The sequence below is a fragment of the Halyomorpha halys genome, unplaced genomic scaffold, assembly GCF_000696795.3.
Source record: "Halyomorpha halys isolate HHAL.00 unplaced genomic scaffold, Hhal_1.1 Scaffold865.1, whole genome shotgun sequence".
Classification (NCBI taxonomy): domain Eukaryota; kingdom Metazoa; phylum Arthropoda; class Insecta; order Hemiptera; family Pentatomidae; genus Halyomorpha; species Halyomorpha halys.
Window position 1 is genome coordinate 148,253 of NW_027110332.1, and position 24,767 is coordinate 173,019.

The 24,767-nt window shown below is 30.6% G+C and overlaps 2 protein-coding genes across 6 annotated transcripts in view; one reads left to right on the plus strand and one right to left on the minus strand.

The window, feature by feature from the left end:
* e(y)3 (enhancer of yellow 3) lies at window positions 1-21,246 on the minus strand. Of its 5 annotated transcripts, none has more exons than XM_014430180.3 (14): window positions 21,053-21,246; window positions 14,973-20,434; window positions 13,804-14,009; window positions 12,944-13,112; window positions 11,155-11,248; window positions 10,643-10,845; window positions 10,433-10,558; window positions 9,608-9,857; window positions 7,814-7,954; window positions 7,131-7,255; window positions 6,882-7,029; window positions 6,562-6,682; window positions 4,486-4,548; window positions 1-682 (listed from the first exon to the last, which is right to left on the minus strand). In XM_014430180.3, exons 2-14 carry the CDS (start codon window positions 20,422-20,424, stop codon window positions 668-670), a joined length of 7,113 nt encoding a protein of 2,370 aa, XP_014285666.1. In that variant the 5' UTR covers window positions 20,425-20,434; window positions 21,053-21,246; the 3' UTR covers window positions 1-667. The 5 variants fall into 5 exon arrangements, with proteins under 5 accessions (XP_014285666.1, XP_024215533.1, XP_014285665.1 ...); XM_024359765.2 differs by having other exon boundaries at window positions 7,131-7,258; XM_014430179.3 differs by having other exon boundaries at window positions 7,131-7,267; window positions 9,608-9,854; window positions 21,053-21,245.
* Window positions 21,247-21,435: 189 nt separating this feature from the next.
* LOC106686725 (methyltransferase-like 26) overlaps window positions 21,436-24,767 on the plus strand; it is a 9,328-nt gene continuing 5,996 nt past the window's right edge. Inside the window, exons 1-3 of the mRNA XM_014430182.3 lie at window positions 21,436-21,656; window positions 21,844-21,895; window positions 23,712-24,097. Coding sequence (XP_014285668.1) covers window positions 21,608-21,656; window positions 21,844-21,895; window positions 23,712-24,097 — 487 coding nt within the window. The 5' untranslated portion in view covers window positions 21,436-21,607. The remainder of the gene's footprint in view (window positions 21,657-21,843; window positions 21,896-23,711; window positions 24,098-24,767) is intronic.

Here is a 24,767-nt window from a genome sequence, read left to right on the forward strand (position 1 = left end):
AAAAGGAACACTGATTTATTTATAATACATATAATTTTATATTTTTTATTATATTACAACAGCCAGTGAAAAATAAATAGTAACAATTTGAACGAAAACCAAAAAATAAAATTAAAAAAATTATAAAATAAAAATAAAATTAGGCCTAAACCTGGCTAAATTTAACAACATTTGATCTATGTTTTTAATTTCTATAATAAATTCTATTTTCATTTTATAACTTAAATTCAAGTTTATAATGTGTGCTGATCAATTAAGTGTTCAACTTACATAGGACTTAAAGAAAATCTTTAATTCTAATGGAATAGAAATATTTTTTGTATTTTTCCTTTTGTTTTTTCTTTAAATCGTCTATAAAGTGAATAATATACATTATTTTATAGTATAAAAACATAAGCTCAACCTAGTCTATCTATTAAATATAAGTATAAATTAAAAACCACACAACATGGTCAATATCTTCGTACTGCATCATATAATAGAATATTTTGTAATTGCACACAAGTTCTAACAAGGAGGATCTATATTTTACACGTAACAGCTTGAAGACGTTGAATGTGCCAAAATCTTTATAGATGGATCATCTTGTTCATTTTTTTATATGTCCTGGCACATTGATTGCGGGGAGGGGCGCCAATACTTATAAATTTACTTTGTACATAATATCTTACATTAAAGCATTCTGGAAAAAAAAAAAATTATATTAAATTACAAAATAGATATAAAACAAATAAAATAAACGGTCAATTTCAATTACAATAAAATCTTTATTTAAAACAAATTAAAATAAAAAACACTAAAATAAGAAAATGTATTCAAATACAAGAGTTAAGTGAGATAATGAAAATTATTTTTATAAAAAAAAACTGGCACTTTTTTCAGCATCAAAATCAACGAGAGATAAGGAAAAAGTTGTGATTTTCACAAAGGAAATGAGTAAATAATTAAAACATACAATTTTAATATGATCAAGTGAAAAAAATTCCAATTGGAACCCAATACTATTCTATATTTCTTATGACTTTCGGAGATTTACCCATATTCATGCACTTGTATCCTTCAATTGCAACAATGAATTTAATATTATCAACAATTTATTCTGAATATGAAATATTTTATGTTAATATGATCAGGTGAAAAAACTTCCAATTAGAACACAATACCAATACTATTCTATATTTTGTACGACGTTTCGGGATTTACCCCATATTCATGTACTTGCATCTTACAATTGCAACATATTATCAACAATTTTTTCTACATATTATATGTATACAATTAAAATCTTATAATTCATATTTACCTCATTTTGTCAATTATAAAATATAGTCTATATTTTAGACGTACAAAATGTAGAATAGTATTGTGTTCTAATTGGAAGTTTTTTCATCTGATCATAATAACAAAAAATATTTCATAATAGAGATAGATGTAATAGACAAAATGAGGTAAATACATATCATAAGATTTTAATTGTATATATAGTGTATATATAATAAATAGAAAAAATTGATGATAATATTAAATTCATTGTTGCAATTTTAGCTTGTATCCTATATTAGCAACATTTAATTTAATATTATTAACAATTTTTTCTATATATTATAAGTATGCAATTAAAATCTTATAATATATATTTACCTCATTTTGTCTATTACAAAATATAGTCTATATTTTAAACATCATACAAAACCCTGATGATGGTGGGAAGGCCCCAAAATGTTAAATGTGTGTGATAAAATAAAAAATCCATAAGAACACAGCTTCACAATTACTAATATAATAAAAACTAGGAGAGATAGGAAAAACTTGTATTTTTTTTTTTTTATTTTAATAATTAAAACAATTTAGAAAAAATATTTATATGGCCAAAAAAAATATTAAAAAATAAAATTAAAGATGAAAGTGCTTAATTGTAAAATTTACAGTACCATTTTAGGGTTTAGACATCAAGGAACAGGTTCAGTTCTGTTTCTGTCTGTGGTCAAATTTGTGTTAGGGCATAATTGATCGAACCGTCAATCCGATTTTAGTAAAATTTTCAGGGATTGAGCCTAGTTAGTCCTATATCAGTTTTATCAGATTCCACCCACCACTTTCACTTATGCACGCACTAATGCATCTTCCTCGACACATCTCTAATTGGGTGTTTCCCATGAGATATGGTCTACATTTGGAGGGAAGTTCAGGATTAGTATAGAAATAGCCCAGTAATAATTTTATCAAATTTATGCCTGGGGAAAGTATTTTTCTCGCCACACATGTTTCAAACACAGTTCTTCCCCACGATTTTATTCTAAAAAGACAAATTAAATTTAATAAAAAAATAATTCTTGAACTTTGAAAGATATGGAATATATAGTGCATCTAAGATGAATTTGCCTGTGAGTAAGGGAGGGGAGTGGCAAACGTTCCCCCGTCCCACCTCTTCTCTCTGCTAGGTCTGTTCCATCAACCATTTCTGACTGTCTGGAACTGTATGGAGCATGGGTAGTAGGTGTTTTTCCCTCTCACATCTTATACTGCGCATGCCCCGTACAGTTCTGGCTAGTCAGAAGTGGTAGTTGGAACAGTTGACTGCACTACCTTTCCTATCTCTCCTCTCCTAGACCTGCTTCTGCCACTTTACAAACAGAAATTCCTCGTATCAGTCTTTCAAAACTATTTTTTTAATTAATATTGCAAGATAATAAGTTTACCACGTTAAGTAAACTGTGTAGAGGGAAAACTATCCACTCTCAAACAAAATATGTAAGTAAGAATGTATACGTGTTTAAATTCATGAAAACAGAGGCTGGGAGTTGTCCAATCCATGTTTCCTCTGTTATGAAAAGCCATAAATCACAGCTTTTATCATAAGTTAATCCCATTCTAGGACCATAATATATTTTAAAACATTAAAATTAAGAAAATTGTTGCACTAACTGTTTCACAACAAATTTAAACTTAAAAAAAGGCCATTTTTTTTTTTTTTAACACAATTATTATCAAATCTCAAAACTAACTTTATAGCGTTCCTAAATAGCAAGTCAGAACAGAGTTGATAATATATTTGCCTACAAAGTAAAACAATAATCAATAAGAAACAGTCTCAGTCAAAGCTAAAGGATAACCTAAAGCAATGAGTAACCTCCCAAATTCATAACTTAGGAGTCTGAGAACAGGAGGAAAAGTGTTCCAAGTACCTACCCAATCCCGAACTTGTTGGACGTTAGTTGATCACTCTCACGCCAATTTTTGTGAGTGCCACCCATTGGCTAATGGGCCTCACAAATGCCCGGGGGGAGGCTGTGAGTGAGTATTGTATGATTATATGCTTGAAAAAATCCCGGATAGGGCCAGGGACTCGAACTCACAACCTTTGCATTGGCAGACAGGCGCATTACCACGCTGCTACCCCAGTAGCATTGATTAGACGTTCGATCTTCCAGCTAACAGCCCTGAAGAAGGCTAGAAACTCTAGCCGAAACGTAGGCACATTAAAATAAGTTAATCGTACTTATTTGTGTTTTTCATTGACCGCACCCCCCCAACCATCTTCTCCTCATCTCATACGCTACCCCCTTATTATTTATACTTTTTAATAAATTTGCTTCTATTTTTTAAATAATAATAAACATGCATTTCAAGAAAAATGCTTTTGCCTCTGCATAAATGAAAGGAGTGGATATAACTATTTTATTGAAGTGAAATTTCTTTATTAAATTAGCAAACTGACCTGGTTCAGATGAAAAGTCAAATAGTTCCCCCATCTCAATAAATAAAATAAACATTAAAGAAAATAGAATAAAAGAGATATATTTAAATAAATGTAATATGGTCCGGGTGTGGTCAAATAAAACTCAAATAGTAATAACTATTTTAATTGAGCCAACGGTTTGCCCCACTTTGCTGCAGGGCTGTTTTGACAGAAGTCAAAGTTAGAGTGTAAAAGTATTAAAGTCCAGTATGTCACAAAAGAGGTAATTCATTTAATTAAGAGAAATTTCACTCATTTAAATACCATTTCCTAATCCTGAAAGAATAAAATCATCAGCCAATGCTAGAACCTAAGTTTCACTTCTTACCTACAAGAATCTCAATACCAGACAATATTTGAAGGTTAATGAGCTGAAACAGCTTGGAGAATACTAAGTGTAACAGTTACGCTCTTATATCTTTAGTTTCATTACTTTTAATAATATAATATAATTTAAGCTTAATGAATTTTAGTAATCAACCAAAAAAATATATATATATAAATATATTAACCACTTCTCCAAATATGAGATTTGAAATTTCAAAATACGCAGAATCTAAAAATCCCAATAAAAAAATACAACCAAATGATCAATAAATAAAAGAAGATTGTTAAAATATATACATAGGATGACTTTTGTATATTGCATTTATGCATTGCTAGCTTAAATTATTTTTTTCCTTTTTTACAACCATTAAGAGAGACTGATAAAAATTAAGTAGGTAATAAAATAAAAATAAACTTACTTTACTACAGGGAACACATAATGTCCTCTGGTAAAGTCGAACTCCTTTATCCGTCTTCTTATACTAAAACAAAATAAAATAAAATTAAACGATTAATATCATCAAATATAAATAGCTTATATAGGGTTGGCAAATAGGTCCTTTTGGTTTTTGTATTCATGTTTTGTTTATAATACGTCACATTTTTCTGATGCAATTAATCCCAAAAGAGGATTGTTTATCCTATTTGTAATATTTACACAGTTATGTCTGTTGGCACTTGTTAATATCAGGTCAGAATTGTGTTTGTGATCCAGCTAAGAAGATGGACGGAAGTATTGTGCATTATAGGCATATTTTGCTTTACTACTTCAATAAAGGAAAGCGAGCTGCGGAGGCACATAAAAAAATATGCGGGGTCTATGGAGATAATGCCTCAACTTAACAGAGCGCACATGCCAAGTGCTAATTGGTTTTCCAAGTTTCGAGCAGGGAATTTTGAAATAAACGACTCACGGCGACCTGGTCGCCCACAAGAAATTGAAACCATTGATGTTAAGGCAATAGTCGATCAAAATACATCAATCAAGCAATGTGAGACATTGCAGAGGTCCTAGACATTTCACATACAAGTACGTAGAAAATCATTTACAGAAGCTCGGCTACGTTTCTAGGACTGATGTTTGGGTCCCCCACTCTCTGACCAAAACCAACTTGGCAACACGCATTTCCATTTGCGATTCACCCAAAGAAAATAATGCTTTCTGTATGGTGGGGTTTCAAGGGTATGATTTTTTATGAGCTGTTGCCACAAGGTGTATTGATCGATTCCACTCTAAACTGCTCACAATTAACAAAATTTGATGAATCAATTCGAAGAAAACGCCCAGAACTGGCAAATCGAAAGGGTTTCGTCTTGTACCATGACAACGCTAGGCCCCACACTTCGTAAGTCACCTACAATAAATTGTTAGCCTTTGGATAGGACTTTTTGCCCCACCCAAAAATAATGGACATTACATTGTAAATTAAAATAATTATTATGTACAAAATATACTTAGTTTTCTTTCATCCAAAAAAACCGAAAGGACTTATTTGCCAACCCTATAGTTAATGGTATTAATAATGTATTTTTCAACTAATTAAATTTATTAATACCACATGGATAGATAGCTACTTACAACTTCAGGAAAAAAATGATAGACTACTCCTACATAACAGAATAACTTTGAAACATCAAATACATTGTCGTAGTGTAATATACTCATCTGTTGGCAATTATCCTGAGAGGATATCAATACACAAATAAATTATACACATATTGGACTCATCTTAATATCTGATATTAGTTTTCATCTGGAGCAGTACACAGTGGTGGACCTAATAGTTACTGTTAAAGTTGTGTACCAAGAGCTGTGCTGCACAGAACTACTGCTGGAAAAATATCGCACTCTCTCCCTCTTTAGCTGTTGGAAAGAACATGCATTATAGTTTGACTATACTTGATTGATTGATTATACTTAGTAGCAATTAGTCATGTTTTAGAGAAGCTTTTCCAAGAAATGATAGTAACAGCAAGATGGTGTATGACTTCATTATATAGAAGCTCAAGTAGGCTACAATTCCTAATACCAGCCGTTAGTCAAAAGTCCAGCTCTAGTCCACTGAAGTAACAATAATTTTATTTACTTCAGATTATCTCACATTTTTACAATTAATAAAAAGCGGATAATTATAAACTATGAAAGGATTTGATAATTCCCTAAATAATCAGACAGCTTCAGAAGTGGTGGAGACTCAGCCGTAGGGAGATATCATACTTTGACTGCTGATCAGTCCTCACAAAATGTGGTTCGTTTATTTCCCTAAAAGCAGTAGTCATTTCCAGACAATACCGTGGATAGTACCAGCAAAAGTACACCTTCAGGATATTAAACTCCAGCGAACCAGAAAATGTCAACTCCTACTATTGACCACCTCAGTTAGATCACGCTTATTAATTTAACTGGATCAAATTCAAGGACAATGTTGTATAGGATTATAAATTGCAATAAAATATTTTTGGCTATGATTTTACTGAATACTTTATAGGCCTACCTCATAGTTCCATTCTGGTCCCCCAGGATCTTTAGAACCACAAGCTGTACAGAAGGAACATACACTACAATGCCATCGTCCCTCTGGGGCTTTCCTCAGGCCTACACAATGTATGTGGTACCTGAAAATTTAATTGTATATTTCATTATCTCCAACTGAAGCTAATATGTAAAAATAACTAATCATTAACAGAACTAGCTATCCTGTTATTTTAATGTTAAAATATAATACAACACCCAACTGAAACTAAATCTTTACTCTTAAACCAACAAAATAAAAAATAACATGAAATAATTAATAAAAGATGCATGTATACATACCCACGATCACACAAATCACAAAACAGCATTTTGTCATCTTTTGTAGTATTTTTACATGTCATACACTTTTTGCAGTTGCTACAATGCCAGGTGTATTTTTTTATGTGAGGCAACATTTCTGGGGTAATTTCCTGACAGGTTGGATGACCTATAAACAAAATTTTAAAAATGTATCACAAATTTGTATTCAATTTTACATTTAAGCTAGGATAAAAATTAAAAATGAACGTATATAACTGAAATACTGACATAGGCCTTTGCAATTTGAACACTGCAATAAAATTTCAGGATGTGATTCTCTGATGGTTTTCTTCTCCCCATTACAGATTTTACATTCTCTTGTAACACCATTTTCATCTTCGCTCTCACATTCACTGCTAGAAGAACTAGAAATTTATTATTAGTTTAAAAAAAAAATGAAAAAATAATTTAAAAATTAGGCTACTACACACTCGGGCATATGAGTATGGTAATAACATACATATGATGAGGACACATCACGACATGATGAGATAAGATAAGCAAATAACAATATGTTTATCTTCTCAGTTACTAGAATTTTTAAGAGTTAATGAACTCTTAGATATCATCAAGTTATATCTTACAATGCAATCAACTTTTCAGTGTCTATAAGCAAAGAAATAGAATATATTCAATATTTGATCATTATAAATTTCCCAAGGAAATTTTGCAGGGATCCAGAATGCAAAAACTTTCAATTTTTATACCAAACATTTTTAAAGTAGTGATAATGCTGATTTAATGGGTGATAAGTATGTAAAATTCAAGAGGAATAATGTAAGCTAATAGCAATTAATATAATGTTTCCTCTTAAGAGACCACTTTGAATGTTAGGCACCAACTACCTACTTAGGGCCAAGCTTAACCAGGTCAGAAAAAAACTGTTTACATTATTTTTTTAAAGACTTCACCTGGAATCATCAGATGTCGATGAACTGGAACTATCTGAACCAGATCCATCAGAAGGGTTTATTGGCTGCCTTTCATTAGGTTTCAATGGGCCATACATAACAGTGTTCAAAGGGAAGTACATCAGTTCTGTTGGAGTATACCTGAAATAATAAAATTAATTTATAAGAAGATGGTCAGGGTTGCGGTCAAAAGAGAAATATAAAGAGTTGTAAAATAAAATTAATAGTTCATGTCATATACTAATAACTTCTGATAAATGAGGAATACAACAAAAATTAAATAAAATAATTATTAAAAAAGTTATTATTAAGGTAGTCTGCTAGAAGATAAAAATTGGATAAAAAAAGTTTTATGAAAATAAAAATGATTTAATAATATATATGTAGATGCTATAAATTATTTTGTTATCATAAATAAAAATCACTAAAAAAAATATATATTGAATAATACAAAAAAACTGATTTAATTTATAGATTATTAGGTGTACAACTAAGTTCTCTCCTTTCCGGTTAAAAGGAATTTCAACAATTCTTAAAAAAATTTTCTTTTGTGGTTAAATGACTTCCAATTTAATGAAATTTCCTTATTACAATTATCACTACATGGTACAATATTTCGGGACCACTGTCCCATATTCATGCACCTTAAACCTCATAATTTCTTTTAAGAAATCATGTCACAATTTGTGCATCTTCACCACTCCTTAGCACAGCCTGCTCTCTGGCAAGAGAGTTCATTTATGCCATTGGATTTAGAATGAATTCTAACAAGGAAGAAATGCTACAAAAGCATATAGAAATTTATTGAAAGATTTAGGTGAATATATAGTTTCAGATAGAGTATACAAAAGATAGTTCGAAAAATTTGAAATAGGTGATTTCGATGTTGAACCACTTTTGGGCAATGATTTTTGATAGACGATGATACTGACAAGGTCATATCAGTACAAAATCTGTTTTTGACAACATTGGAGATTGTGAAAAAACTTTATCCCGCTCAAAAACTAATTCCGTCCATACTCAGAAAGTAAAATTTGTGTGGAAATATTCAAGATCTCTACTTCCACGGAATAAAATCAAACCCTTCTTGGACTGGATGATACCTGGGGATGAAAACTGGATTATTTACCAAAAAGATCATCAAGAAAAGGGGTAGATTGTGAAAACAGAAAACCTACCCCCTCCACCTTTATTCCAAAGTTGGGTGTGAGTAAGAGAATGTTGTGTATATCGTGGGACATCTAAGGACCAATAACTTTTGAACTGTTAAAACCAAATGTAAAGCTAAATTGGGAGAGGCACAAACAGCAATTGGATTTGTTAAAAACAGCACTCCAAGAAAAGAGATAGCACAGACAGACAAAAGAAATAGTACTTGTTTCTATCCTTGCAAAATTTAGGCAGGGCGAAAAATTGAAAAACATAGAAGTTGTCAGGCAAGCACTGTTCAATTTTTCGCCTTTAGGGACAAGGAATTTTTTCAAACTGGGATACACAAATTGCCAAGAAGTCATAATGATGGCGATTAAATTATTTAATGAAGGTTATTCATAGTATGAAAAATTAATTTTTTGTTTTATTCTAAAAATTGGACAGAACTATTTTGTAGACAAAAAAAAAAAGTCTACAACTGATCCTAAAAACCAGATCCCCACTTAAAAAAGGATATATAACAGAAGAATTAGTGAACTTCATGGTTTATTAATAGAATAAAAAATAAATTTTCTCTAATCTTGATCATCATTTTTCCTTTGAAATTTATAAAATAACTGGCACTAAAAAGAATATACATACACTTTAAATGCATCAGAGAATTGGCCAGGTATAAGGGAAACAGGGTAAAGACCAGCTTTTGGAACTGGGCGAGACATCCTGTCCCTCATTTGTTTGGGGTAGTGAACCGTGAAGGTTTGGAGGTCAAGTGCACACCGCCTCTCTTCCCGTCGCTCCCTGTTCAGGTTGGAGTTCCACATAGCAACTGCTTCCAAGGCCTGTTCCCTAGGTTCCCCTTTGGATTTATCTTGTTTTAGGCTGGCAAAAACTGCTGAAAATGAAAAAAAAAAAAAAAAAAAAATCATAATTATATTTTATTTAAAAAATAAATGTATTTATATTACAAAGATAAATATTGAGTATGGAGAAGAAAATGAGAATTTCCCACAAGTTCATTTATTATTAGCCCAACACATTGACTGAGATCACAGATTCTGATGGAAAATACTTTGATAACACTAAGCAACAAAGAAAATGTTTGAACTGGAAGATTGCTGATTGACCGTGTATTTTATTAATAAATGGAATATGAACCGGGTGTGGTCCAAGAAATTTTGAGTGTTTCAATATCCAAAAAAGGTTCAAACTTTCAAAACTTTCTTCAGGAGAAAATTGACTGAGCTGTTCAAGAACAAATGAGCTAATAGATTTAAAGAGTAAATATAAAAATTTAACATCCCACTTGCCACACTATTTTTTCCTAGAACTTTTTTATACCTACTGTAACAAGAAGTCAGAATAAGTTTTTTTTTATTTCACATAAATAACTCTTACAAGAAGTTCTAAAAAATCAATCTTCCAAATAAGTAATAAAATTGTTGTAAACTTCATTTTAAAGTGACAAACCTTTTTGCTTGAAAGATGCTTCTCTAGCCTGTTTTTCCCTAACATATTTCCTAAACTCTTCGTATTTTTCAGGAAAGTCTTGATACATGATATCTAATATTTCTGCACTACTAACTGCGGTTAAACCTAGGAGAAAAACACCATTAAACATTTATTGAAATTTTGAACCTGTATTAATTTAATGCATATAAATACTCTGAAGTGTATTACCTAAATCACACATTGACTTTGGAACTAGCCCTGAATCTTCAAGAAAAGTCCTTTCTTCAGCTTCAACAGAACGCCTTTTCAAATCAGGGTACTTTCTTTTAAATGATTTAACCCCAAGATATAATGAGACTTGTTCCTGAACCATGAAGAGCTCGCTACCCTGCCACTGATACTCAGCAAGGTGTTCAACACGAACTTCTTTGCTAAAACATTAGTTACAAAAATTTAGTAAAAATATAATGAAAATAATATTACTTATTCATTAAAAGTAAAAAAAAAAAAAAACAGCGAAAATTGATAAAAACTATTTTAAAAACGAATGCACAGAACAAGGTCATAATTTGATTGATGTTGACAAACTTTAAATCGATCAAGTCAATAAATCTTCTTATTACATTATAAAGCTAAATCCTAACCCCAATATAAATAATAAGTCACTAAAAATTAAATATTTAATTTAACTTAAAACAGTGTAAAAGAATAATTATCATTAATAAACATAGAAATATTACCATTCAGGATCAATAGGAATTTCCATCCGGCCCCTTTTAATCTGGCTGCTAGTAGGCGTACTAATACTATTTTGAGATTCCTCATTATGTTCACCTATAAATAAACAAAATACATGAAAAAGTGTTCCTGATAATTCGGTAATCAATTATAAAATCTTAAACATTAATTACCATGATATGAAAGAACAATAGCATCTCATAGTTGGCTTAATGACTTCTCAGTATGAAAAATAATTAAATACTTACAAAATTTAGTAACAGGCGGACAACCATAGGTATTGTTTCATTATCTATTGTACAATGGAAAGAATGAAGGGTATTTTATCACAAAAAAAAAAGAAGATATTGTTGAAGAATAAACCAGTAGTTAAATGGTATAGGTAACGTAAAAAAAAATAAAATAAAAAAACAGTAGTTAAAAACATAATATCAATAATAATTATAAGCTAATTAAAATTTTATAGCGATTCAATGTTCATTCCAACCTCTTTTCTCGGTTTGGTTTAATTTAACTCAGGATCCGACCAAAATGCTAATAGCCTATCCCTGTAGAACTCCTAGTAGACAAATAGCAACATATTTTATAAGTCAAAATTCTACATAATATCCAACCTTGCTCATTTGAAGTTATATAATAATTTTTTTATTGAGTGAATGGCAAAACCGATTTTCAATTTTGATTACTCAAATTATTCCATGAGATTCAAATAATGTTATGAAACAATTTGAGCAAAAAATACAGAAAAATGATTATATTAAATGTCCTTAGTCTGTCTGTCTTAATGTAGTTTTGTAACTATTTTTTGAGGAAATAGCTCAACTGATTTCTAAGCTGGATAGCTGGAATTACTCAATGATATTCCTTGAATGTTTTGAAACAATTAAGAGCTCAAAATATTTTTAAAAAATATTGAATGAGATTGGTTTAATCTGTCCTTCAGTTCCTTTGTAACAATTTTTAGAGTGATCAGTACAACCAATTTTGAACTTCTATGTCTCAAATTACACAGCAATAATCCATGGATATCTTGAAATACTTCCCTAACTTTTACTTTTTATATACTTCACATTACATAACAAAGATATTAGTTCATAACATATATAATAGAGAATATATTGCCAATAATTGCAAAACTAAAAACGTCCAAAAAAAAAAAGAAAAAAAAGCAACATGTGAACATGAAGTACATTAATGTATTATCGGAAAATTCTTGAGTTTCGATTGGGTGTGGAAGATACCCGATTGTGGCACCAAGTTTCAATATCCCATAAATGTAAACTTCATTAAAAACCCATCAATGAGTTTAAGTAGATATGCAATAACATTTTGTCCTTTAGGAATCAGGTTTTCTTTTTTTCATTAATTTTTATTTAATTATTTTATTTTTTCTCTTTAAGATCCAAAACCCCTACTCCCTTTATAAACAGTCAGGGTATAGTTAAAGGTTGCTGTTAAATAATGCATCATAGTATTTACTTATATCTAGAAAATTCTTACATGAAAATATACCCTCGATAATTCTTGACTAATTACCAAATACCCAAACTCAAAAGTTTAATAAAAATTAATTCCTTAGTTTAACAGAATACAAGGTGTTAGGTGGTTATAGGGCAAGCTGTGACAACAAAACAATTACTACATTTTTTTTACCAATCACACGTAATTCCTCAAGCTAAAAAAAAAATGCACCAAAAACAAATCACCAACATAATCAAAATTAAATAGTATATGCAAAGTTACACTCAAAAATTATAATTTAATCAATCATAAGAAAAAGAGATTACTTACTTGTCTGGTTTAGCCTAGACAGAGCGGAGGCAGGAGCAGGAGTATGACCACGGCTACCTCCATCAGGAGCAGACATTCGTGTCTCTTCTTCAAAAACCTGAGGAGCAGCAGCTTCAGCTTTCTCGGCCTTTTCTCGTAATTTTTTCAGCCTTCTCTCTTCATCCTTTAACTATTTAAAAAAAAAAAAAATTACAAAAGTCAAAAACTTACATAATACACAAAAAATTAAACTAAAATACCAAATATACATTCAGTTACACCGATAATAATAATTTTGAATTTTCATTCTTATGTCATCTAGGGCCTAGAATGAAGGGCCTACTTTTTAAATTAATTTTTGTTTTTTAGGTTTTTGTAGAAGTACATTGGTTTAAGTACTGATATGCAACTGATGACAGCAGAAGATGGTCCAATTAATTAATTAAAATGTAAAAAAATGTAGATATAATTTACTACAAAAAAAAGCAAGGAGATGGTCACTGAGAATGGGGCGGGAAATAAAACACACTGAAATTATGCCCCTTAAGCAGTGGTACCTCATAACTCTGAAAAACTTCCTAACATTTTGAAAAATTCAAGTTAATTCTTCAAGGAAAAAATAAAAACAATGGTTGAGACGAGATGTCGTTAAAATATGTTGATTTTTTATTATTTTAAAAGATAAAAGAGCTTAAGCAATAATATACTGTTTAATTTGTTGATGTTTCAGTCAAAGTCATAGGCCTTCATAAGGGCTAAGAAAATAGGATGCAAGAATAATAGAATCAAAAACAATAAACAGAGTCAAAGCATTCCAAAGTAAACAACTAAATCATTACGAAAACAATTTAAATGAAGAAAATAAAGAACATTATACTTGCCTTCCGAGCTAGTTTTTTAGCCTTTTTCGCTTCATTTTTGGCATGCCTTTCTTGCCTTTGCCTTTCTTTCCTTTCCTCTATTTTTGCTAACTCAGCTTTCTCACGTTCTGATAACTTTCCAGCTAACTTGTCTTGCTCTATCTCTGCGGCTAAGTTACGAACAATACCACCGACGCCACTGGAAATAGCACCTCTTCCCCTCATACCTACATAAAAGATAAATATATGATAAACGTTACATTATGTAAATAGAGAATATACCTTTAAATATCTAATCTTATGAACTTTAAATAAAAATTTTGTTATTTAAAAAAAATTACAAAGCAGAGGTTTTATTATAGCAAATTAAAAGTAATTTTTCATTTAGTAAGAGTAAGTAATAAAATTCAATTAAGCTCTACACACAGCCACTGCAGTGATTAAGAAGTCGAATGATAGAAGAAAAAAAAAAGTTAATGACTAACCAAGTTAACCAATAAATATAGAACTGTTATTGTATAGAAAATCCAATGCTAAAATTTCGAAACTGTGTACTCAAGCAAATCAAGAGTAATGTCTAAATTTCAATAATTCTAATGCTACTTTACTTAAACTGTGATGCATAGTCACAATTCCAACTAAGAATTAAGAATACATTAATTTTCTAGAAATAAATATCACAGAAAGATGAAGCAACTATCCATAAAACTAGTTTCAATCAAACCATAACTTGTACAACATTTAAGCAATCCGTTAAAAAAAAAAAGAAAAGGTTTTTAACTAATATTTTGATTTCTTCAGATAGATTTATTTATCAACAATACATCAGCTATCTTGAGTGTTAAGAAGAACAAAAAAGAAACCATATAGTATAAATGTTTTTATTATTTTATAGTTTGGGATCCATAATTTTTAATTTCATAAATAAACAATGGGCTAAACACTTGAAAACAGGTTTTCATTCCTATCTCAAAATGTGCATATAACCACATTAAGAGATGATTCACTTCAAATATTTATATTTTAGAACTATAGATGGGTAATCCATCTACAGGTTATTGTCATGTCATTTTGATAATACAAATAAATTTTTAAAAAGCAGTCAAAATGTACTAATAAATTTGAAATTAATACTGAAGTATAACTATGTATAAATGTACAAATATGGATAAGAATCAAATTTTCCTTACCACCTCGGGCCCCTCCTCCCCTAGGTTTCCTCGTCTTGACAACAATAGGCTTTGTTCTTGCCCGACAAGAACGAACTTGTCGACTCGACTGATCAGAGCTGTCAGATACATCTAATCCAGGTGTGTGATTAAAGGGCAAGCCTGGAGTTTGTCCAGGAGTCATATTTGAGCTAAGATTAGGATCAGCCCCTGTTAAGACTTTCTGCAAGATTTTTCTAGGTCTTCCTCTCTTTCTTACTACTGGTAGAGGAGTAGCTAAAAGAGGAGAATGGTCCACAACACCAATGTCGGGTTTTGAATCAACATTTTTTTCAGTTTCCATCATTTTTTTAAAAACATTTCCTATTTCTATGGGTGGTTTGGGCAACCTGATTCCAGAAGAATGATCCACTATGTCATCTTTCATATTAGATTCTTCTTTAATATTACTCTCAATATGAGAAATATAATCCTTTGATAAACCAGGTTTTTGTATTATAAGTTTAACTTTGTTTGGTCCAGATTCAGAAGGATTCATGTAAGCTGGAGAATTTCGGCCACTTTCTGCAGTGAGTTCTGCCCTTAAGATATCTCCTGGTTTATGAATACCACTAGGTGATACACTGTTTTTAGGTGACATGGTAGCTCTAGGTATATTAGTATTAACATCTTTAGCTATCTTAAGGGTGAATTCTAGTTTCTTAGTTGTAGGTGATAGAGAACTTCTACTATCTGAAGATTTGATATGAGGCGACAGCTGACTTTTTAATTCAGAAGAAAGCTTAGGAGATCTGCTTTTTTTAGGTGAGTCCAGGTCATCCGTTCTAACTGATAAATTGTCCTTATATATTCTTAAAGTTATTGGTTCCAACTTAGGATCAATTCCGGGAATACTTCCTGATCTATTAATGTCTACAACTGAAGTGGACGCAGGCTTATCTTTTATCAAAACAGTGGTATTATTAACAGTTGTTAGCAAAGGAACGTTGATACCGATATCTTTTGTAACAGACGATAAGTCACTACCAATGTTCAGAACTGAGGGAGGCGGTGTTTCAACCTTCATACTATCTAATTTTAGCCCTATACTTGATTTTTCTGAAGATGGCGGTTCTCCAATATCCATTTCTACATCTGAATCAGTTTTGGTAATACTGTTAACAGAACTTTCACACTCCATATCGAGTAAAGGAGAATCAGGCCTAATACTATTAACTGATGGTTCAATGATCAAATCTTTACTAATGCTAATGTTTTTCTGTACAGTTTTTTCAACTTTCGACTTATCATATTTTTTAAAATCTAGATTAGAATCATTAGAAATTTCATTTTGATTATCAATAACAGACACTTCAGAATCAACAGTATTCTCTTTTATCACAGCATTCACTTCAGTATTTACAAATGTGTCAGTCGTTTCACAAGTTTCTTCAAAAACAATCAAAGGTGAAGACATATCTTCATTGACAGAAACAAATTCATTATCTCCATCTTTATTACTTTCAGAACTTTCACAAGTAACAACCTCTTCAACAACAAATGACTCTATATCTTCTGTTAATGTTTTAGAATCATCTTGCAATATACTTTCTTCAACATAAGAAAGCTCCGGTGATATTTCAACAGAAGGTACAACTTTAGACGAGTCAATCTCTTCATCAATGGTTTTGCTTTCTTCTGGTTCTATAATCACATTACTATCAATACCCATTTCATCATCAATTGTTTCAGAAACATCAATACTTTTCTCAAAAATCTTGGACTCCTCAGGACTAGGATTCAAAGCACCTTCGTATGATGGAGAATCAACTGAACTTAGTACAATATCATCTTCTCTTACTGCAAGGTTATCATTATCATAGACACATTCTATTGCAGAATCTCCATCCATTGTAATCTCTTCTTGAATTACTAATTCTTTTAAAATATCTCGAGTTGAATCAGACACATTTTTTATTTCTGAACTTCCCGATACATCTTCAAGTACTTGTAATTCTTGTTCAATAGTTCTTGACGGAGAGATATCACGAACACTACTTTCAATTTCACTTTTATTTTCTGTTTCAGACAAAACTTCTTCACTTTTACTATTAACATTTTCATTAGTTCCAACTGCACTAGATCTATCTTTTTCTATAACATGTGTTTCATTATCACAGTTTTCAATTGTCATAACATTTTCTACAGGACTTGATCCCAAGTCAACATTCTCTTCTGAATTTAACAAATTAATATTACTTTCCACAGTGACTATTTCATCACTTTCTAAGGGAAATAATTCACTTTCAACATTTTCTTCTATACTGATTTCGGTTTCAATAGTTTCCTCAGTGCTGATTTCAATATCATTATTTTCAATAGATCTTATTTCCGTTTGTTCACCATCTACTGAACTAATTTCAGTATTATTAGGTTCTATTGCATCTGCCTTATGACATTCTGCTTCAATTATTTTATCAGTATTCAAACCTAATTCATTTCTTTCAATTAACTTCAAATGTTTCTCTGTATCCTCAACAGTATTTGCTGTTTCAGTATTTTCAAAGCCGGAAATTTCTTCTTCAATTTTTTGGCTTACACTAGTGATTATTTCCATTTTTGTAATTGATGAATCACTAGGCTGCTCAGGTTCAGATTTTTCAATAGTTTCACATTCCATTTTATAACTTTCACCTATTTTTATATGATTAGTCCCAATATCATTTTCAATAACATTTAATGTCTTGTTATTTTCTACTGCATTCTCGACAGGAGTACAATCATCAGTGTTAATTACTTCTCTTACATCATTAATATCATTACCAGAAGCGGTTTCAATATTTTTATCACCTTCATCACTTTCAATAATGTTAGCAGAACATTCTAACACATTATCACACACACTTTTCTCAGGTTCAGATGGACTGTTATCGGTTTCATTAACAATGTCCATTTTTTCCTCTAAATTAATATTAGTTGCAATAATTTCTGGATGGACAAGTACAGAAACATTGTTTTGTCTATCAGATTCAGAAGTTCCACTAATAACAGAACACTCATTTACAACTTCTTTAACAACAGCAGTTTCTTCATTTGAACCTAAAATAACTTCCATAATAGCAGGATCTATGTTGTCTGATTGTGTTACATCCATTGAAATATTTACATCTTCATTAAGGCTTTCTGTAACATTTAAATTTTGTTTATTTATTACCGAAACAGAACACTTGTCGCTGGACTGATTAGTTTCTTCTGACATGTTACTAATTATAACATTATCGTCATTCAAATATACTTCTTCGGTACAACTCTGAAGCCTTAATAAAGATGATTTTTCATTGGATGTTTTGCAATCAGTAATATCCCTTTGAGAATCCTCAGTTCTGTTTTCTTTTTTCTGAGGAGTTTCTTCAGGGCATGGGTACTTTGAAGGTTCGTCATGAGTTATGGTTTCATTTGCAGAACTTAGGGTCTCATCTTCAATGGTTCCAGCATCAACCTTTTGCAGTTCCTCACAATGTATCAATTTATGATTTTGTTTGGTATTTTCTGAGGAAAGTGCAACTGTTGCAGGTTCTAAAGGTGCAACTAGAACTTCAGAGCTGATTTCCTCACTCATTACACAATTATCGGTTTCTATGGAGTCTGGAGAACTTGTGCCTGAAACCTGCAAAGCATTTGTTTCTGGAGAATTATCATTTACTAACAAATCAGCACTTGGTGAGACATGGCGTTCGATTGAACAAATTATTTCCCTTTTATCATCACTTATTTTATCTACTTTCTCAACTTGAATAGTTTCAGATTCAGATTGTAATTTATATTTGCTAGGATTGTCTAATTCTAGCTGCTCATTATCATGCTCAGAAGTTCCTTCAACAGGTTCTTGACTATTAAATTTCAATGATACCTCATTCATCAAATTCTTCTGCTGGTCGTCATCAGAAGAGTTTGCTTTTTCCTCTTTAATACGATCATAGTTACTGCTCAATTCTTTAGATCCACTATCAGCTTCCCATTCTTCATCAATCTTGATTTTATCTTTAATGTTATTATCTGCAGAAACAATTTCAGTAACACGTTCCATATGAGGATCATTTTTAACCTCCTCACCTAATGGTACATTTATCAACTCAGATTTCTTTATGACCGAGCCTTCTGTTTGATTTTGATTATCATCATCTAAATGCCTAAGATTTTGAGTTACCTTTGGGGGCGAATTTTCAATAGAATCTGCATTATGAATTGATGAAAAATTTTCTGCATTAACTTCAACATTTTCTTGGTTCGGGTTCGATTGGTTTTTGTTCTCTAATGAATCACACTTAATCTCTCTATCAATAGTAATTTCGACAACTTCACTTTTGTTTGGAATGTTAAGTTGAGATTCAATCAGACTTCCTTTATTTTCACCTAAATTCTCTAAAGAGTTACTACTTTCTATAAATGCATCCGTTTCATTAGAATCGTATTCTGGTTGAATGCTAATTGGTTTTTTGACAATGGAGATAGGCGAAACATAACTAATATCATTTCCTGACATGACAGTATCATTAAAACTAACTCTTTCACAAGCAGTATCACTATTTTCAACACCTGTTATTTCTTTTTTACTACCACTAGGAGAAATATTACTTGGACGAACAATGGTTACATCTTCATCAACTTTACCAGAGGAAATTTCTTCATCAGCAATATCTGCTTTACTAGTTTCCATTGCATCACTATCTGAGGAACCTTCATCATAACTAAACATTATCCTTCGAAGCTCTTCAGACTGATGACTTATAACAGTTGCAGAAACATTACTTTTCAGCTCATGTTTAACAACTTTAGTTTCACTAACAGCAACACTAGATGTTTCCTTGTTAAGTGTAACATCACTGACAACAAACCTTGAATCATTGGTCGGAGAATCCACTGTTTCAACACTTTGTAGGCGGTCACAAGATTCGAGAATATTCACTTCACTCAAGTTAACATTTGAGTCACTACACGATTTAATGTCAGAACTTGGTTCACATAGGGGAGGTTTACACTTATCACTTTTGTCATCTGGCAAGTCTATTGACATGGCACTTGCTTCACTTGATATGTCAGAACTAAGTGATCGTGTTATTTCTATAGAGATTTCTTCGTTTTCAACTAATGTTGCATGAGTACTTTGATTAGATAAACCAGAAATATTATCACATTGTGAATTAATCCTATCAAAATTTGGGGAAACAGCAGAAGCTGCTTCAAGAGATTCAATTTCTTTGACAGGCAATGCTTCATTTTCACTGATGCACAACTTCTTTACAGTTGGAGGTCCACTTATATCTTCTGGAGCTTGATCCCATCGTCTTTTTCTATTGATATTTGTACTTTTCATACCTGTAGTATTTACAACACCAAGAACTATAGTTCTTTTAGGGGGTGATACTGATGTCATGTTGTCCTTTTTGTCAGGAGAAATACTGGTGGTGTTTTGCATCAAATTTGGATCATCCATAGTCCTGCCTCTGAAACCATAAAAAGAAAAAATTAACCATCACTTAATGATTACAATTATAGGCAAAACTTAAGTTTGACATTAAACACTCAGAGAAACTAAAATTATAAAAGTTGAATGTTAGCATAATACCTATTTTAAGTAACACATTACAGCGAAATATCTAGAAGTGTGTAAAAAAAAATTGTTAATAGAAAATTAATTACAATCCATTAACATAAAAATCATACAATTAAACAAAAAGTAGAACAATATAGCTATACTTAACAAATAATAACAAAAATCAAACAGTTCATGTTGTACATACCTCTAATACAATACATAATAAAATAGAAAAATAATATAAATTATGGTGTAAGTACAACAATAATATTATATTTCCACCAATAACTTCAAACAAGATATGCCATTAGTTGAACACTTAAGTGCCGAATACGAACAGTGTAAATACAATAAAAAGACTAACCTATATGCCAATTTTAGAAGTATAGAAACGGAATGTTTGGGAGTGCATTAGTAAAGGAAGTCTTGTCCTAATGTCACTTGTTATTAAATTAAGTTATCATATTAACTATTCTTTACAATTAATGGCAAACACACACTAAATAGAAATAAATATAACACGAACCTGATTGTTTTCTCTGTAGTAGCTTACATGAGGGATTTACGATAGAAGCAATTAGTATTAAAAAAATACTAAAAACAACTAAAAACCTCGAAGGAATTAAGTTACTAAAATGTATAAAATATTCATCTTTAAATTTGTTATTTACATATACACATAAACTTCAAACACCACTCTAGTTCCAGCCATGGCAACCATTTTCTACATGTATGCAACGTATAGGGAAACCCGGGAATTAAATATCCCCAATTTCTGGTTTTCATAATTCTGACCTATCATTTTTTTATTAATTAATCACTGATTAAATACATCAGACATGAGAATATCACAATCCTGTTAAAATTCATTACTGATTTGATAGTGTCTAAGTAACTGTTAGCGAGGTATCCCCGACTCCAAACAACTTGTTTGTTTATCTATTAAAATTTATCTTCTTTCCCGCATCCTTCGGGCGAGTTTAGTATGGTGTAGTTCAGTGGTAGAGGTAGTCGCTCTCTAGGATTTTTTGATTATAAACGAAAGTATAATTTATGATGATTTCAAATTAACTAATATTCGATGCTTAAAGATTTGATTGGATTACGTACTTTGTTTTGCAGTTTGCGAGGCGAGTTTTACTTATTTCAGCTATAAACTACTTTAATTTATTAAAAATATAAAATTAATTTTTATGAGCAAGTGTATTATAAGTAATATTTGCAAATTTAATCAACTAATGTACTTGTCAATTATTTCATCTATGTTTTAACTGTCACATCATTTTTTTACAATTCTCAATAACTTGTTTTAATTAGGTGTTGGGATTAAAGTTTCTGCTAAAATGTCTTCACATGAATCTTATATAAAGTAAGTACACTTAGTTGAATGGTCAATATTAATTTTTCTATTTACAATCCTTTAAAACCTTAAAATCCTTTGTATGTATTAAATTATTGTTAAGTAGTGTTTAAAAAACACAAAAAATTTGTTAGGAACTTTGTATTCTTTAAAGAATAATGTTTGTAATAAGATATGGTTAATGTCTCTTGATATCAGGAAAAATGTGATCAAACAGTTTAATATTTTCAGTTACCATATTCTACAAGCTAACACCTTTTTTTTATTACTGTTGATTGTTTTTCAATTAAACTTTTTCCTCTTAGAAGATTACCCTCAATTCCTTTATTTGATGTGATTTATCAAATTATTTGCATTTGGTTTTTTGTTCTATAAAATCCATAAATGGCATTGCATAATTACATATCCAGGTGGTTTCTTTTTGAATACTAGTATAATTAAATTATTGTTTTGACCAAAAATTAATTATATTTCATTAATAATTTTTTACCATTGACCGTAATCCTATGAACTTCTATGTTGTCTATATATATCAAGTTGTATGTAGATATTAGACCAAGTCAAAACAAAAAATTTCTCTGCCTGTAGTTTAACTACATTATTATTGTTATTACATAAATTGGATTATATCAGTTGACTTCCGTTCTCTAAAAAAAAAAAAACCTTATCAGATCCTTTTCAGTTGATATTGGGGCCTATAGTCCTATTATTGTCAGGTTTTAACTATTGCATATAAGTGATTACCCTGCATGCTCTATGTTGGAGTATGCATGGGTATTAATGCATAAACATCATTTGCTGATTTGACTTTGGTTCAAATCATGGCCTAGCCCAGTAATTTTTTTTCTTGGCCAAAAATTAGTCAGTATGGTAGTGCTATCTTTACTTTGCATCCCATAGAGCTCAACCAAAAACAAATTAAGTACCTGACAGGTACCCTATACGTAAAATAGGCAGTTTTATTCTCATTCTTTTATGAGATTGAGAATTGTGCACTCCAGCAATTACTGTCATTCTAGGCCTATCCTGGCTCGTATATGACCTTCCATATATGGTCCATTTATGGTCTTACTGTGCTCTGTGAATGAATACTTCACATTAGGCAATATGTTTGACATGTATATAAGACGTTTTAGTTAGTTACTCCCTTAAGTTCAATAATTGATTGCTTACTAGGCTTATGATATGACATGACTCGTGTTCACAAAAGTGAAAGAAAGACATTATATCCTTTTAGTTTTGGAATTTACAGCTCTATGCTGTTGCAGTTTTTACTTCATTTTCTGTTAGAAAAGTTTCATATGTCTTTATTGTGAACAACTTTATTTATAATTGTTGCATCTTTTTCTATAAGGATTCATCTTTTAATTATTAATTATCAATAAAAAAAATTATTAAACAATTTTTTTTTATAGAACCTCATTAAACCCACATTCGTAAAAAATAAATCTGTATAAGAAAAAAAATTGTATTAATTTAAAATTCAAACTTTTTTTTTACACTTATATTCTTTTTTTTTTCTTTGTCATTTCGGCTATTGAATTGAAGGTAAAAAATAGTCTCTTTAGGAATCTATGTGTGATAGTGACAAAACAGGAAAAAAATAAATGGAAATTTTGACAATCTACTGGTATCTCCGAAGTTAAAAACAAGAAAAAAAGCCAAGATAGTTTTGTTTTTTACGAATGTAGGTTTAATGAGGTTCTATAATAGTTTTTTTTTCAATTATTTGTATTGATAATTAATTAATTTATTTGTCTTCACTAATGTGTATAATAAGTAGATTATCTAGTTTAGTTTCTACACTTTTGTGTGATTTTTTTAGCCTTAAATCCCACGTTTCGACTAAACATCGTCATCCAGCAGCTGAAAGAAATAAAGAGCCTATACTTCAGGCACTTAAAAAGTATATTGATGTTAATGAAAAAGGCTATTTTATGGAGATATCATCAGGTTCTGGGCAACATGTATCTCACTTTGCCCCCAATTTTACTGGTATTACTTTCCAACCCACTGAAGTAGAAAAATCTTCACTGAAGAGCATAAATGAATATGTTGCCGAATGTCCTAGTGGTAATATTAAAGATGCACAGTTTTTGGATGTTAGAGAGCCTCCAAATATGTGGCTTGGTGGAAGTCTTGAATCAGGATCTGTAGATTATATATTAAATGTAAATATGATGCATATTTCAGAATGGGCTTGTTCACAAGGTAAGGAGTTATTTTTGTATTTCTTTCTATTCTAAAAATTTTTATTTGTTAAATAAGAATGTCAACATTACCATTTTAATATATAAAAATATTAATTATAGTTCTGTTTTTATGTAATTGAGAATGGTGTGGACCTCATTTTTTCGCTCTAATTTTGGCTGTTATTGAACAAAATTTAGTTCTTATTCTTTATTGCTCTGTTTTTACTCCTTTCTTTATTTACTGCTATACAGTTTCAGTTTTATTTGTTTTCATTTTTTAATCGTTGGTTTGTATCACCATATCAATATGTATTAACCAAAACATATGCAAGGTTAGCCGTGTTGTATCCTATTTTCAATTCGAAATCTAGATATAAACCAGATACAAATATGCTCATTTACAAAACAATGTAAGGTTTGGGAGTCTGAGGAGCACCATTCTTTATAAAAAGAAAAAAAATTACAATCATTCCAAAACAAGCTCCTTAATTTATAACAAAAAGTCAATTACATCATAAACTCCAATGTAAATCAATAGATGATTCCATCAAAAAATGGTAATGAAATTCTATTCCCAGTTATCAGCAGTTTAAGGTGCAGTGGTTTGTAATGTAGGAAATCCTCTCGAAGACTGATGCAAGCTATCCTGCTATAAACTCTATATTTATATATTTTAAATATTATCATTA